The sequence below is a fragment of the Pararge aegeria genome, chromosome 12, assembly GCF_905163445.1.
Source record: "Pararge aegeria chromosome 12, ilParAegt1.1, whole genome shotgun sequence".
In the NCBI taxonomy this organism is placed as follows: domain Eukaryota; kingdom Metazoa; phylum Arthropoda; class Insecta; order Lepidoptera; family Nymphalidae; genus Pararge; species Pararge aegeria.
In genome coordinates, this window is record NC_053191.1 from 3,528,792 (window position 1) to 3,544,881 (window position 16,090).

At 35.3% G+C, this 16,090-nt stretch overlaps 2 protein-coding genes across 2 annotated transcripts; one reads left to right on the forward strand and one right to left on the reverse strand.

Moving 5' to 3' along the window:
* Window positions 1-1,636: 1,636 nt before the first annotated feature.
* On the forward strand, window positions 1,637-14,187 carry LOC120627845. Its single transcript, XM_039895935.1, has 3 exons — window positions 1,637-2,067; window positions 11,762-11,876; window positions 13,195-14,187. Exons 1-3 carry the CDS (start codon window positions 1,709-1,711, stop codon window positions 13,498-13,500), a joined length of 780 nt encoding a protein of 259 aa, XP_039751869.1. The 5' UTR covers window positions 1,637-1,708; the 3' UTR covers window positions 13,501-14,187.
* LOC120627844 (cytochrome P450 6B4-like) lies at window positions 2,686-5,946 on the reverse strand. The gene is made up of 2 exons (XM_039895934.1): window positions 4,537-5,946; window positions 2,686-3,665 (listed from the first exon to the last, which is right to left on the reverse strand). The coding sequence occupies exons 1-2, from the start codon at window positions 5,909-5,911 to the stop codon at window positions 3,496-3,498; spliced, it is 1,545 nt and encodes a 514-aa protein (XP_039751868.1). The 5' UTR covers window positions 5,912-5,946; the 3' UTR covers window positions 2,686-3,495.
* Window positions 14,188-16,090: the final 1,903 nt, after the last annotated feature.

Below are 16,090 nucleotides of genomic sequence, written 5' to 3' on the forward strand. Positions count from 1 at the left end.
TACGAGCAATAGCGGGAGTTTGGTGGGGTGCTCACCCCTATACTTTAAAATTATTATATAATGCCTTAGTACGTAGCCACATGGATTACTGTATGTTTGTTTTAGAGCCTTTTAATAAATCAGCTGCTGAAAAGTTAAATAAAATTCAGTATAGATGCCTTAGAATTATTCTAGGTGCAATGAAATCCTCCCCCACTAATGCTTTGCAGGTAGAATGCGTTGACCCTCCTCTATCCATCCGTCGACAATATCTATGTGACCGCTTTATCAGCAAGATGTTACAGCTGTCATCCCATCCTCTTTGGCACCGACTAAGCCAACTATCACACGCACCTTGCTCCCGTAACTCGTCTTCCTACTTGCTAGATAGTTTCCTAAAGTATACCAGCCTTCCTAATCCCCTGACATCTTTCACAATCAACCCACTATATTCAACCCCATTTAAAGCATTAATATACAACCCTTCCATCATCACAGATCTAGGTCTGAGTAAAGGATCCCCAGATACCAATATCAAACTACAAAAGCATATTAGTCAAAATTGGTCAAATCATCTTATTATATATACTGATGCTTCAAAGCTGTCTCCAGAAGGTTGTGTTGGTGCTGCATGTTGGGTTCCTGTTTACAGAATTGTTTTAAAATTTAAATGCCCTCCCGAGTCTTCTGTGTTTACCGGAGAGGCCATTGCTCTTTTGGAAGCAATCCTGTTTGCACTGTCCCATAACGTACAACAGACGGTTATTCTGACTGACTCTTTAAGCTGTTTAATGTCTATTAAAGAAAACCCCTTTCGCAGCAAATCACGATTTCCCATTATCTTAAAAATCCGGAAGGCTCTGCTCTCTTGCAATCAAAAAGGACTATTCATCTTACTGGTTTGGATTCCAAGCCACTCAGGTATTCCAGGAAACGAGACTGCTGACTCATGTGCCAAAACAGCTGTTGAGTCAGGTTCTCTAGATCATTTTAAAAATTCATCGCATGACCTATGTACTCTTGCCAAAACATATATGGAAACAGCCTGGAAAATTTTTTGGAATGATTCCAAATTGGTTAAGGGTAAGTTTTACGCTACCATCCAACAAAACATACCAAGACAACCCTGGTTTTGTCACTCTCGGAGTACAAATCGCTGGACTTCATCCACAATTTCCCGATTGCGTCTTGGTCATGCTAGCACACCTGTACATCTGGCCAAACTCCGGATAAGGGACAACTCCATCTGTGAGTGTGGCTTGGATGAGGGCACTATAACTCATATTATTTTTAACTGTCCCAAACTTACCTATCCCCTCTATGACGTTCTTCCTCCCAAAGTCCCCCGTCCTTTGAGTGTTAAATGTTTTTTAATGTTTGTTTTCAGTCCTTATTGTAGATTTTTATGTAAATATATAGTAAGTAATAAAATTAAAGTGTAATGTACAAAAAATATCCGTGTTAGATATATATGCATGTGTTGTCTGTGCTGCCTTAGGTTAAAGAGCTAACTAGCTAATAACAACTATTTCTTGGTACAAATTCAAAATTAACTTTTCATTAGTTTCACCGATCAATCTCCTTCGTGCCTTCTTCATCTACAAGACATTGGCGAAGTACCTTGTGCCCGGTTGGCACAGACAAAAGCCATAAACAAGAATTGAATTGAATTGAATTCTAACCACAATTTTACTTTTCACCTTGTTGTTAGAGAAATAAATTTCAAGTAATGCAATTAGTAACGCAAGTTCGTCTATTTAAAAGTCCTTACACGGTGTGTTACATATCTGAAGATCGTCTAACCTTACCCGACAAATGTAGCTGTAAATCCATCGGCGTAAGAGCGGATACGGGCGATTGCGGTCTAAGGGAACAAAATGAAGAAAAAGAATCTTCTAGAAAGAACCTGAAAGTGTATACCACGGCGCTATTTCTTCAGCCGTTCGTGAGAGAGTGTTTAAACTCTGATGTTTACAGAACTAATGTGTTGAGATATTTGTATGAATTGTGTGGATATTCGAACAGTAGGACTGTGTTTTTAAAGTTAATTTTAGAACCGCCAGACAAGGAAGTTATTGATTATGCCTGGTAAGTAAAATTTTCATTTTTTTCTTATTTACGTAACAATTAGTAAGATATGTTTATTTAGCAAGCAGTAACCATACCACCTTAAATAAACATTCCCACAATTTTCTACCAAAAGATTCTTGGTTCAAGTACCGTTGTTTTAAAATAAGGTTCTAAGGTAAAAGAGGGGTTAGCTAAAAGAGACTTATATATACATATAAAAATATTTTTATATGTACCACCTACCTTTCTTCTTGACCTGTGTTTTACACCATTGGTTGCCTGGAATAGATCGCTATGTACAAGGGATATAATTATTCATGAATTCATTTACAATTTATTGCATTAATACATGTATCTAATCAGATGTTACAATTAGATTTTTTTTATTGAAATAGTGTATTATTAGTTTTGGCACGCAATATTTAGATTATTCAATCCATTTCATAGGATAACTTACAATGAAACCTTATGAAGAAAAACATTACAACTATAATTAAAACACAAAATATATATAAAAATAAGATATTAATAGTTAAAATAATCAAATGAAATAAACAATTATTTCAAATTTACAAGTATTTCTAAATGAAATGAATATGTACAGTTATTATTTTTGTTAATCACTTGGTACTTATTGAAATAATTATTTTATTGTGTCCATTTACATTTTATTAAATTTTTTTCTCCATATACTTGGGTCAGGATCTGTGAGATTAATTGATGACATTATTGTTATCAAAAATAATCCAACAGAAAATAAGAAAGCTTATAATTAAATTTAAACATGAATGGAAAGCACTCTTCAAGATCAACTCTGGATTAGGACCTGGTGATAGCCCAGTAGGTAGGATTGCACCTCCAACTTTTCTTAGTTATGTGCATTTTAAGCATTCAGAAACTCACTTGTTTCAACAGCGAAGGAAAACATTTTTGGAACATCATACCTGAGAAAAATGTGGTGTGAAGTCCACCAACCAGCACTAGGAAAGTGTTGTGGACTCTGGCCTTCACCACTTCTCATTGCGGGAGGATTTCTGTGCCCTGTAGTGGGCCAATAATGGGTTGATATGATGATGATGATGATGATGATGATGATAGTTCGCTAAATGATACATCACTTTAATTATAATTTAACTGAAGTGAAAATTTAACTAAATAAGGTGGGATGAAAACAATGAAACAGCATTTTATAATAGTTTCCTAGCACAAAAAGTGTTAAGTCCGCCACTGTAAAATTTAATTTTACTATTGACATAATTTCAACACTCGTTACTTATGTAATTTTTTATTTTGTTTTGCTTAAATAAAAGAAAAACAAAAGTTATTTTGAAGAAAACAATGAATTATGGATAATACCTCTGTACAGTGATGTGAAATTGGGCCTGGAGTATATTAATAACACTTTTATTCATATACAAACAGTATTTTCTAGACAGTTGACAATGTTTAAGAATTTCTTGGAATAAATTTTATATGGATACCACCAATGGGCTGACTAATAACGGAATTCGGATTAAAAGTTATTTTATGTGACATGTTCTCTCCAAGTTCCACTCGGTAATTCTTGAATATCTTCAAGAGTGCTGCATGGATAGGCATCTTGGCAAACCTCATACCTGAAAATTACAAAACAACAATTATTTAACATCCAAAATAAAAAAAGAACATGAAAGAAAAGAAGGGAGGAAAACAACATTTAATAATCAAAGTAGTGTGAAATCAGATGACATAGCGTAACCTAGAAAGTATAAATATACGCAGATGAAATTTCAGGGAACCTATAACAATAAACAATAAATGTTTGGTTGTTTTAGGTTTGAACTATTTTCTATAAACTAAACTATAAATACCATGCTATAATTAGAGCGAAATCAACAAATGATTGCCATGATTAGTAAAATGTCAATTTTTGTACGTATTGATATTCTTTGCCTACTAATGACTGTTGAAAATCACCTTTTAGACTGGCATTTCTATATTTAAAAGTAGTTACTTAAAAAGAGTTTGTAACGTCAGGTCTGCCAATAGCCGCAGCAAATTCTGGCCCAACTTCTAAATCAAAATTTTTTAATTCATTTACTTCAAGTAGGATGATTTATAAGCAGTTCGAAACTTCAGGTCTGCCCATTAGACATGACTATTATCAGACAATCAAACCCAGAAATTCGTGATCCGTACATTCTAATCACCAAACCAAAAAGAAAGACACCTATAATCATATCTCCCTGTAGTCCAAAAATTACAACCTTAAGTTTTATTTTATTTGATGTTATATTATATATACATTAAATATATACATATAACATCTATTTATTTTCATATATCGTATATTATATGTTGCTTGAAATTAATAAATCTTTCTACTACTATAATATATAGAGCAAGAGAGTTTAACAAGATAGTTTATAATGGGACCAAACTAAAGTCGGTCAAATTGCGGTCAAAGTAAATATACATTATATATTAATATAGTCATATAGTAATTACCTATACATGTCCTGGGTCCTTCGCCAAATGGCATATAAGAAAATGGCTTGATGTTTTTCTTCTCCTCTCCGAAGAATCGTTCTGGACGAAATACTTCTGGCTCAGGAAAATGGTCGGGATTGTGATGAATGTGGTGCACGGGTATGTGGACACGATCACCTTGTTTTAAACGGAGCCCGGTTGGCAGAGTGTACTCGTGCATCACTTCCCGGGTTAGGAGACCTACCAGCGGGTACAGACGAAGAGCTTCATCCACACATGCTTCAGTGTACGGCATTGTATTAATGCACTCGTATTCAATTGTCTTGTGTTTAGAGAAATAGTCGTCTACCTCTCCTATTACCTTTTCCTGAACAGGCTTGTGTTTCGCCAATTCATATAGAAGAAAACTCATGGTCGACGACGTCGTTTCAAATCCGGCGGCAAAGAATAGCAAGCATTGAGCTACCAGCAAACTGTCGTCAACATCGATGCTTACTGTCTGTTTATCACCATTGTACGCGTTGCTCATACTATCACCGGATATATTATTGTTTCTTTTCCAAGTCAAAATCAGATCGATGAAGTCATTCTTCGATGTCTTGGTACCCTCGCGGTTTTTGAACACTCCAGAAATTAGATTATTAAAAAACGTGCCTATATCATTATGCATCAGTTTAAATCCTAACGCATAAAATATTCCTGGCCACATTGCTCGGCATATGTTTTTGCGGGCTTGGTTATTTGATGCATCAAATATTTGCTCACCCACTTTTTTGAAGGGATTATTTTGCACATCTTCTTTCATCGTATCGGAATTTAATCCAAAAGCGCATGCCGTGATGCAATCGATCGTGTACCTCGAGAGCAGGAACCTCGTATCAATCGTACTACTTTTTTTTACTTCATCAGCCATCAAACTCTCCAATGTATCTGAAGAGTTCTTTATCAAATAGAACATGTTCTTCAGTTTCGCGGAAGAAAATAGCGGAGTTAAATTCGTTCGCAGTACTTTCCACTCGTCACCATGGGCAAAGAATAAATGTTTTGAAAGCATCTCTTTAGCGTTGTGGTCAGAGGCTTCTCTGCCGCTGAAGTAGTAGAAGTCCTTGGACATAACTAGTTTTAACAAATTCGGGTCTTTAATAATAAGTGCAGGATCCGTACCGTAAAATGATCCAACGTACGGCTCGTTCGGAAATCGTTGGCACATTTCATGCATAACATCAGTTACATGTCTCTTCAACAGAAGGTAATCCTTGTAGTTACCAAATATTGGCAGGGGCTTTACGAAGGGAACATTTCTGTTTTTCCAGTAGTCCTGGTTCTTAAATAAAAAAATATACGCGAAATACAATACACCGATAAATAGCGAGAAAACTAAATATATTGCCATCTTGAACTAAATACGTATTAATATTATTGTTGAGAGTCGATCGTTATTTATATGAAATGTTTTGAAGTAATGTTTTACAATATGTTTTATCAAAATAGGGTGACAACATTTAAATAAGACTTCTTAGACCTCCTTAAGATGACGTCTTTTTTTTTTTTTTTTTTACAAACCATAGCTATAAACTAGCGTCTAAGTGCTGCTAACTAACCGCAAAATTTTGCTGTTATCAGATTGACTGATCTGTCCGTCTGTCTGTCGAACATATTTTTTGGTCTAAATTTCCAAATTTTAATATTTTATTTATTATTTCCTAAAGTTGGTTATTGAAGTTTTTAACTTTAAGATATTAAAGACATGATATAACACACATGATTGATTATGTTTTTATCTCTTGTTTTAATAACGTCTAGAATTAGTAATTATTTGGAAAAGTTAAGGATTAAAATAATAAATAATATTCTCTTTGTAAATATTGCGTTTTTATTTGTTTCGTTTTAGTGATACAAGCTGCAATCCACTTAAATCTATAGTGGTTTAATTAATGCCTTTCAGCATGACCTTTAAGCAGTAATTTGAATTTCTTATCACTTGCTTTTTAATATGGTCAGTCTTATTGTCAATCGAGTTTTATGATAGTTTATAAATAATGTTATCGGGTCTTCTGGAGTAATCAATAACTATGTACAATATTGCTATTTTGAAACCTTATGTTACAGTAAATTTATAAAGTGGGTAAATAATTAAACTTTCGATAAACTATTATAAGTTCATATTTGCCAGGTACTTTTACAAATACACTCATAATCAAAGATATTTCCTGGTGTTTTAGTCGTTTATCACTTATTATTCTGTATATTTGTTTAACAAATGTATACAAAATACTATTAAAAAGTAAAGCGACTAAAGTCCTTTTATCCGGTTACTAAAAAGGAGGTTTCAATTTGAAGTGTATTTTTAAACTGCATGTTATATAATATGTCAGCCATTTGATAACCGCATTTAATGATTTTTTTAATTTTTTATTAAATGGATTATCCACATCATATCAGTTTTATGATATAAACGGGGCATAAAATCTCCATAACTAATTTAATTTGTACATATGCATAATTTCATTCAATTTAAGTCTAGAATTACTCCGTTGTTTCTGTCCGTATTACGCTATTTCTTAGAGACTGTGTCAGAGTGCCTAGTAGTTAGGTATTTTCTACCTATATGGTATCTTGAAAATTAATAGCGATGATTTTGACTTTGACCACTAGATGGCGCTCGTTCGATCATCATTATCATCATCATATTAACCCATTACCGGCCCACTATAGGGCATAGGTCTCCTCCCACAATGAGAAGAGAGGAGTTCACCACGCTGGCCCAGTGCGGATTAGTGGAGTACCAATCCGCTTGTTCGATACGAGAAATAAAATCTCAAACTTAGGATCTGGTACTTAGTGGAAACTAATACCGAATAATTTGGTTAGTACTTTCATTCAAATTCAAAATTCAAAATTCATTTATTTCAAGTAGGCGTAATTAATAAGCACTTATGAAACGTCAAGTCTGTTTGTAGTGACCCTACCACCGGTTTGGAAGGCAGATTCCACTGAGAAGAGCCGGCAAGAAACTTAGCAGATTGCTCTTTTCCAACATCATTTTAAATTTTAACAATCTTTAGAATTTTTCTGTTTTGTGAGAGTTGAGAGCGGAGTGGCCTGCTTCCTAGCAGCATTGAGCTCTTAATCGCAGCTCTGTTTCTACTAGCTGTACCCCCTAACGTAAGAGTTTAATGGAATTTATGTTTCTTGTTTTGGAGCTCAAATTCTTCCACACTTTTACAGCAAGCGCTCTCGACAAAAAAAAAAACAGATTTAATAATTTACGATCCTAAAAAGAGTAACGTTAGGTCCATTTTTCTCTGAAGCCACAGGGTTTCGAAACTAGAAAATGAGTTCACGATTGCGAGTATGTAAACGTATACTTGTGCTTATTATTGCTGCTAAAGCCTTTTGTTAAACGCAATAAAAAGATATAACGAAACCAAGATATCTTTGTAAAACATCCGCATGTTGTTCGATTAGATCAGTTAGATAATGCTCATTTAAAGCTGTAAATGAAAATCTATTTGTTGTTTTGGTTTCTCGTAAAAGAGGAAAAAGTGGTCTCCAACTAAAAACTTTTTTTAATTAAATATAATATCAAAAAAAAAGCAACAAAAACACTTCCTTTCCTTTCTTCTTCAACCTGAGGCGTGGGAGTTTAATCTCATATGCCTGTAATTACACTGGCAACCACGCCATTTAGAGCGGCAAAGTGATTACGTATCTCACAGCACGGCTAACATGGACAGCAGGGTATGTTAGCCGTGCCGACTAGCACAGGTAGGAGTCAAATTATATCCCCTGTCAAATCCCCTGACAGGGGATATAATTAACGTGTCTATCTGCTAAAGTACGGCAACATGGCAATGGAGAAGTTTAAACACCCCCCACCTTAATTTTACACATATATTATTTGAATATTTTTCCACTTGTGTGCCAATGCTGTTAGAGTTGATAAAGCTGTGGGAGAAGATACATTTATAACCTTTCCCCGGGAATGCCCATGCTAGCCGTGCAGGAGACAATTTTCTTCCTGGGAAAAGGATAAAAATTTACCTTCTCCCACAGCTTTATCAGCTCTCAGAGCATGATACTATATACGATATTATTTCAACTTGTGCACCACAAGTGGAAGTAATATCGAAATAATATATAATTTGTAAAAAATTTATGGGGGTAAACTTCTCCTACTCCTTGTTCCAGTGCTTTAACAGGTTTATTATATCCAGCCTTTGCTAGCCCAGCTGGCTTTGCGATGGGCGTAAATCTAGCGATCTTTGCTGCCAAACGTCACTTTTTATTTTTTATTGTTTGCAAAAGTGACGTTTGATAGCATAAATTGCGATATTTACGCCTGTTGTGTTATACGTTATAACTTGCTTTTTTTTGCTACTTCTCCGGACGAGCTCTGTTACAAAGCTCAAATACTAATCTAATAATACTCTTATTCTCTAACTCTACTTCTAACTAATTCACAGCCTATAGAGCCTATTTTTCTTAGCTATGTTTGATGAAAATCTGCTGTAGGTGGCCGACGCTACAAAATGGCGGTTTACATTTTTTTTTACAATTCCTTCAATATGGTTATCAAATGAAAGGGCTCAAGGGCACAAGTAAAATAACGTACCTACATTGAAGTTGGGGGATTTTCTAATTTTAAATTTTAAATTTATATATTATATCCCGATATCGTCGTCATTCAAAACACCCTACTCGTATCTTAGACACTGAAAAAAAAAAAACAATAATAATGTCATATCATACCAACTTGTATATTATGTACTTAGGCTGTTATCTAAACAATAATACGTTTATTAATATGTATATATAGTATATACGTAGGTTTTCAATATTTTGTAAATATGGAATTGTAAATAACAATTAAAATTACGTTTTAATATTTTTAAAAACTTATTAACAGTAAACAACCAATATAAAGTTTTACGTTAACGTTTTTTAAGTTAACTTATTTACCTAATAAGACAAGTTAGAAAAAATAGACCTTAAATAATAATAAAGCTAAAGAGTTTGTTCGAAGGATTAGAAAAATCTTGTTTGCATTCTAAGACTAAGACCAACAAACAGACAATGTTTGCATGGAAAGTCCCCTTTTTTGGAATAGATTTTTGTTTCTTTTTATCGGAGTCTAATGTTTATTTTTAATTCTTAGTTTAGCAATGTTTTAATAAAAAAAATTCTATAGCAAAAGTAGTTTAACTTTTTAAATATTTTTTTTCATTAGTACCTTTTGTTATATACTTACTAGCTGTTGCCCGCGACTTCGTCCGCTTTTTTTTTTGTTTTTCGAAAGACATGTGCCTCATAAATGTGGCAGCACTTTATGTATTTAGGATAGCTAAGCCTGGTGTAAAATCTTCAAACACTTTAGTCCCTTCTCCCGAGAGAACTGATTTTAATTTCGGGATAAAAAGCATCCTATATTAGGTACTTCTAATACCTTCAGAAATATGTGTACAAAGTTTCGTGATGACCAGTTTAGTAGTAGGTTTTGCGTGAAAGCGTAACAAACAAACTTACATTCACATTTATAATATTAGTAGGGATAGGGATATTGACCACTAAAATACAATGAGACTTGGGTTTGGATCCGAAGTTTACGAACGAAGCCGCGGAGAACAGTTAGTTAAATAAAATAAAATGTAATCATAAGAGTAAAACAGTAATTGAAGCGCGTTAAGAGTCACTCAAGAAAATCGAATATAGCATCTATTATGGGATGTATGATATCGCTGGATGTCGCTTTTTGTGACAGAGCTCGTCCGGGGAAGTACTAGCATCATGCTTATTTCTGCCGCTAAGCAGCAATGTTGCAATGCTGTGTTCCGAGCGCATGGTTGCCGGTGTATTTAAAGCCCTGAAAAGACGTGTTCAAATTCAAATTTTCTTTATTCATGTAAGCCTATAACAGTCACTTATGAAACGTTCATACATAAATTGTTTACGTAATTGTAATGGGATGGTGACAACTTTGACGGCCGACTGGCGCAGTGGGCAGCGACCCTGCTTTCTGTGTCCAAGGCCGTGGGTTCGTTTCCCACAACTGGAAAATGTTTGTGTGACGAACATGAATGTATTTCAGTGTCTGGGTGTTTGTATGTGTATTATGAGTATTTGTGTATATTATTCATTAAATTTTTCATCAGTCATCTTAGTGCCCATAACACAAGCTACGCTTACTTTGGGACTAGATGGCGATGTGCGTATTTTTTTAAAACTTTGTTCGCCCACTTAATCCTAAAGCTACGAGGGTCTTAACCGCGCCCTGGTCTAAGAAGAGCCCACAACGAACTTATTTACAATGAATAATTGTAAATAATGCGTTTCTGTTGTCTCTGTGAAACATTTTAATGCGCTCACATTGCGAACGCCGGCTAAACCTTATGATATAGATTCAATTAACGTACTACGGAATTTTAATAATAATCACTGTAAACTGCCTCAAATTTTTATCCACATTACACCCGTGCGAATTATACAAGTTGATACAACCTTTGTAACATCGCAGTATCAATTAAAAAAAAAAACGGTTTTCTTATTTTAGTTTTTTTATTCCGCTACAGGTTAGCCTTTGACTGTCTCACCTGTTGGCTAGTGATTATGCAGTCTAAGATGGTAGCGGGCTAACCTGTTTAGGGAGTATGGCGGTCATACCCCCTAATCGGTTTCTACGCGACATCGCACCGGAACATTAATCGCTTAGCGGCACGTCTTTGTCGGTAGGGTGTTTTAACTAGCCACGGCCAAAGTCTCCCACCAGAGAAAATACAGAAATAATAAATTCAGACAAGGTTAACTTTAGAAATAATAAATTCAGACCAGAGAAAATTCAGAAATAATAAATTCCCCAAATCCCTCTGCCGGGAATCGAACCCTGGACCCCTACTTAAATTCAAAGCGCTCACCGTTGCGCCAGGGAGCTCGTATTTATTTAAAGTGTAAATTTATAGCAATATCTTAATATATATAAATCTCCTGTCACGATGTTTGTCCGATTATTCTAAAAAAATTAAATTTTGCTGTCGGGTTTTAGTTTTTTTTACTTTAATTTTGGTAAAGAATGGATGCCTCCATATCCACGAGGTCCATAAAGCTTAATTTTATCGGGGAAAGGCTTGCTTCCAGTTTAGTAACCTTGAAGTATTAAATGTGTTTTAATATATTCTTTAAAGTTATGTAAAGGTAAATGTGTAAGAATCGATTAGATGTTTTATTTATTTGGCCCAATATTTTACAGGAATACAAGAATGCTGCGACTTGTGTGGAGTAGGGTAGAAATAGAAAATGCATTCTCTTGGCTGTCCACGCTGGGGGGTGCTTACTCAGCGCTAGGGGACTATTTCGAACATTGTGTAAGTTTAAATTTTGTTATTTTTTGATGAACAAAGTCTTCGAGCATTGCGTTTTGCCAGTGATGACTCACGGATCTGTAACGTGGTCGCTTACTTTGGGCCTCATAAGAAGGCACATAGTCACACAGCGTGCGTTGGAGAGAGCTCTGCTAGGCTAGATACTCTACGTTTAAAGCAAAGCAACTGGTGTTGCCTTACCTCACAGCAACGTACCTACGTGAGGTCGGGAATCATTAATCTTCCCGGGACGACCTACAAGCGTTGTACAAGGGAGGCACCGGTGCGTTCCTAGGAGATCCCGGAGCCTCCCAATATGTACTGAGGCTGGCCTACCGATGGGGTTTCAGTGGATAGAAATCTCACATAACCCAAATTCTCTCGCCTGCAGGGAATCAGGTATCTTTATATTTAAGAAGATTTCCCCCCCGTCACTACTTGATCAAATCAGAAATTAGGAGATCCGTAGAAGAACTAGATTTACCGACATAGCTTAGAATCGATGAACGTTGGGATCGTAAGGTACTGTAATAGCGACACTGCTATTATTATCAATATAAAATTTTTATTTCTAGTCCCACAAAAGTTACACGACATTGAAGATTGTCCAGATGAAAATAATTAAATAAAATTCAAAGAAAAAATAGTAAAATGTTACAGCAATTTTATAAAGTGGGTAAATAATTAAACTTTCGATAAACTATTATAAGTTTATATTTGCCAGGTACTTTTACAAATACACTCATAATTATTATGTAATGAATAAATAGTTTTGATGAAATTAAAAGTTATATTGAGCGCATTTTCGAGATACTTCAGTCGTGTATGGACTCAAACGATGCAAAGATAAATCCTGGTGTCTTAGTCGTTATCAAAAAATTAAAAGATGTTAAACTTAATATAAAAATTTCAGTCTAAATTTATTTTCGTCTTAAAATTATTAAATGTTTATTATATATAAAGATTTTTAAATAAGATTTTCGTGGTCAATAAACATTTCTTAAATATAGTTCGACGGGTACATACCACGATAATGTTTATTGGACTTGTTGATATTTCCACCCAGTTGCATGGATCGTGGTCACGACGGGCAGAATCTGACTACCCGCTTTCGTGTTATTTGTCGGTATTTCACGAACATCTTCACGAAAATCTGTTCGACATACTACACTGATAACGTCACTATTTAATTGAGAAACTGTACGATGCTTTCTTGGTTTGCATTTGCTAATTTAAAACCGTCCTTACGATTAAAGTTTTTGTGTTTCGTTGAACTATATTTAAGGAATGTTTATTATATACTTTCATTATTTTTTTACAGGCGGAAGAAGCAGGCAGGATATCAATGCGACAGTATAGATTATCCAGAATGCTTGGTGACGACAGCCTAGCTGCCAGAAGCAGACTTTACTCAGCACTCGCCTTCGCTCAGAAGGGAAACCTCAAAGTAGCGCGGCATATAGTTAGGAATATAGCCGCATTCGCCAGGGAAACTCACGACAAGCGACTCAACAGAATGTGCCAGGGGGTTTGGGCTAAACTCAAGTATTTAAGAGCGGTAAAAAATACACCAGCGAAATTGGAGGCGGGCAGTTTTAATGGCAATATCAACTCTGGATTTTGTTAATATTTTTTCTCAGAAGTGGGATTTGCAATACGATGGGGAAGGTTACTGAAAACCTTTAATCGAGGTGCTCTACGTTTTTGTTTACTTGCCAGCTGTCACCAGTCTGAGGTAACGGGTGTGTGGCTGTATCATTAAGTATGGCATGAACTATAAAAAGAAAAACATGAAGTTTAGAATGGTCTCAAAAGACTTGAATCAGTGGCCGTAAAAATAAAAAAAAAAACAAAAATTATTAAAATGCATGAAAACAAATTGCACACCTACATGAATTGTTTGTTTTAAAAACATTAAAACGATCTACTGTATTATATATAGAAAATAGAAAAGTAATAAATCTATGGATATTGAGAGTTCATTTGAAACGAATATACCCTCTACGCGCAACAAATTAACAGAGATCTTACCCATAAACGCCCTGAATAATAATAAATCTAATCAAAAATCATCAGTGTCTAGTGAGAGATTTTCTACCTCGATCGATCATGTAAAAGTACGATTTGTATGGAATTCAAAGAGCGCCATCTAGTGACAAATTTGTTTTCCAGTATTGAAACTAGATTGATTGATTGTATTATTCGTACTATCGTTAAGGTTACCTGGCTACATGAACAAACACATAGGGAGCATTCCCTACTTTGGGCCAATGCAAAAGACTGCAAACAAACCAAAATAGCTTTCCCTAACCTAAACCAACACCTAACTAACAAACTACTCCGCCTGGATAGAAGCAAACTTAGGAAGGTGGTGGGACTCATAACAGGACATAGCTCCTTAAACAGACATCTTTCCATTATAGGTGTCACCGACAGTCCTCTTTGCAGAGCATGCATGGAGAAGAATGAAACACCTACGCACGTGATGCTGGAGTGCACGGGCGTGACAGAGCAACGCGAGATCTACCTGGGATCACCAGCCACTATCCCAGAAATCCTCAGCAACCTGGGCGGCATGCTGGGATTCTGGAACGAGCTTGGATGGCTGGAGTAGCGAGCAACATTGGGAAATTTCACGTACAACAAGCGAAGCGCTTACGTGCGGAAACTGCCCAGAAGAAGAAGAAGAAGAAGAAGGTTACCTGGCAGAGATCACTTTTAGTGATAAGGTCGCCTTTTGCTTTTAATTTTTTTTTATGTGTATTTGTAATTTCTTCTTTACTACGCAATAAAGATGTTTTAATAAATAAACTAGATTCGAGGTTTTCGATAAATTTAGTAGGAAGAGCTTTTTGCGACAGAGCTCTTTCGGGGCAGTACCAGCACCATGCTTATTAAGCAGCATTGCTGTTATCTGGTCTGTAGGGCGTGGTTGTCGGTGTAATTACATAATCACAGGCATATGAGTCTAAAACCTACGCCTTAGGTTGATGGACGCAGGCAGTGGCGTGCATAGAGGGTATGCACGGGGTACGCAGATGATATAAAATGGAGAAAATCTTCATTACAAGTTACAAAAAACTTAAGGATATGCATTGTAGGATTCATAAAAAGCCTAATAATTGAGTATTACTGGAGATTTTCTTCATTTTATATCATCTGCATACCCTGTGCATACCCTCTTTGCACGCCACTGGACACAGGGTAGCAATTTGCATGCCCTGCGGAGCGTTACTCTGTTTGAAAGCTATTGTTTTCCACTTACCATCAGGTGGGCCATCTGCTTTGTTGGTCAATAGTAACTATATGAAAAGTATCCTATGTCCATTCCTAGGATGTAAGCTATACTTTGTGCCCACACTTTGGAATGATCATGGATGGGCCAAAACTATTAAGTAAACGAGAGTGACTATCTAATGACAGTAATGTTTCCCAGAATTATAACTAGATGGCGCTCTTATGATTTCATACAAATCGTAGTTAACTTTCACGCGATCGAATAGGTAAATGTAGGTGCTACATACAAACTAGGTACTCGGACGACATATTCAGTAGTGCTATCTTTATCAGGGATAAATAGAAAGAAAAGAAAAGCAAGATTAAGATAGGTTATAGGTTGTTTGATTATTAATATCGGCCGTAAATAAACACTGCGATTATGTTATCGACTGCCATTGCAATCACATTATTCTATCCGATAAAAGTATCGCTAAGCAATATTGAAAATGTGTTCAGTTTACTACAATAGTGATAAAAATAAATAAAAGCTGATCGAATTTAGTAGGTAGTATAAAGTAATATTTCTCGCTTAAGCGAATGACCGGTACTGTGACCGACACCGCTGCTGTTGTATAACGTCGCTCGCAGTCGCTGTAGGGTGCCTCTTAATACAGAAATTTAATAATGAATTTCTTTAATACATAAATTAAACATACAAACAAAAATTAATTTGATTTGATTTGATTTGATTTGACTACTGTTATAAAAATATCATAAATGACTGCTGTAGTCATTTATAGTTCTTTTTATATTAGTGGTTTTGGGGTAAAGCCTTATCATTCATTAGTTATGATGAGACCTCAAGTTTGTCACAATGTGTGTTTGTACGTGCTTTTAATACAATATAACCACATTCCATTGTTTTAAAACATGACATATAAGCTTTTTTTTAAATAAAAGATAGGTGAGTAAGGAAAAACGACATAATACAACTAAAT

Excerpts from the sequence above, each read along its gene's own strand:
- LOC120627845 (XM_039895935.1), top strand. The coding sequence starts at position 1,709 with ATGCAATTAGTAACGCAAGTTCGTCTATTTAAAAGTCCTTACACGGTG. Across the intron at positions 2,068-11,761 it reads GAAGTTATTGATTATGCCTG|GAATACAAGAATGCTGCGAC; the intron begins GTAAGTAAAATT and ends AATATTTTACAG. Across the intron at positions 11,877-13,194 it reads GGGACTATTTCGAACATTGT|GCGGAAGAAGCAGGCAGGAT; the intron begins GTAAGTTTAAAT and ends ATTTTTTTACAG.
- LOC120627844 (XM_039895934.1), bottom strand. The coding sequence starts at position 5,911 with ATGGCAATATATTTAGTTTTCTCGCTATTTATCGGTGTATTGTATTTC. Across the intron at positions 3,666-4,536 it reads AGGACCCAGGACATGTATAG|GTATGAGGTTTGCCAAGATG; the intron begins GTAATTACTATA and ends TGTAATTTTCAG.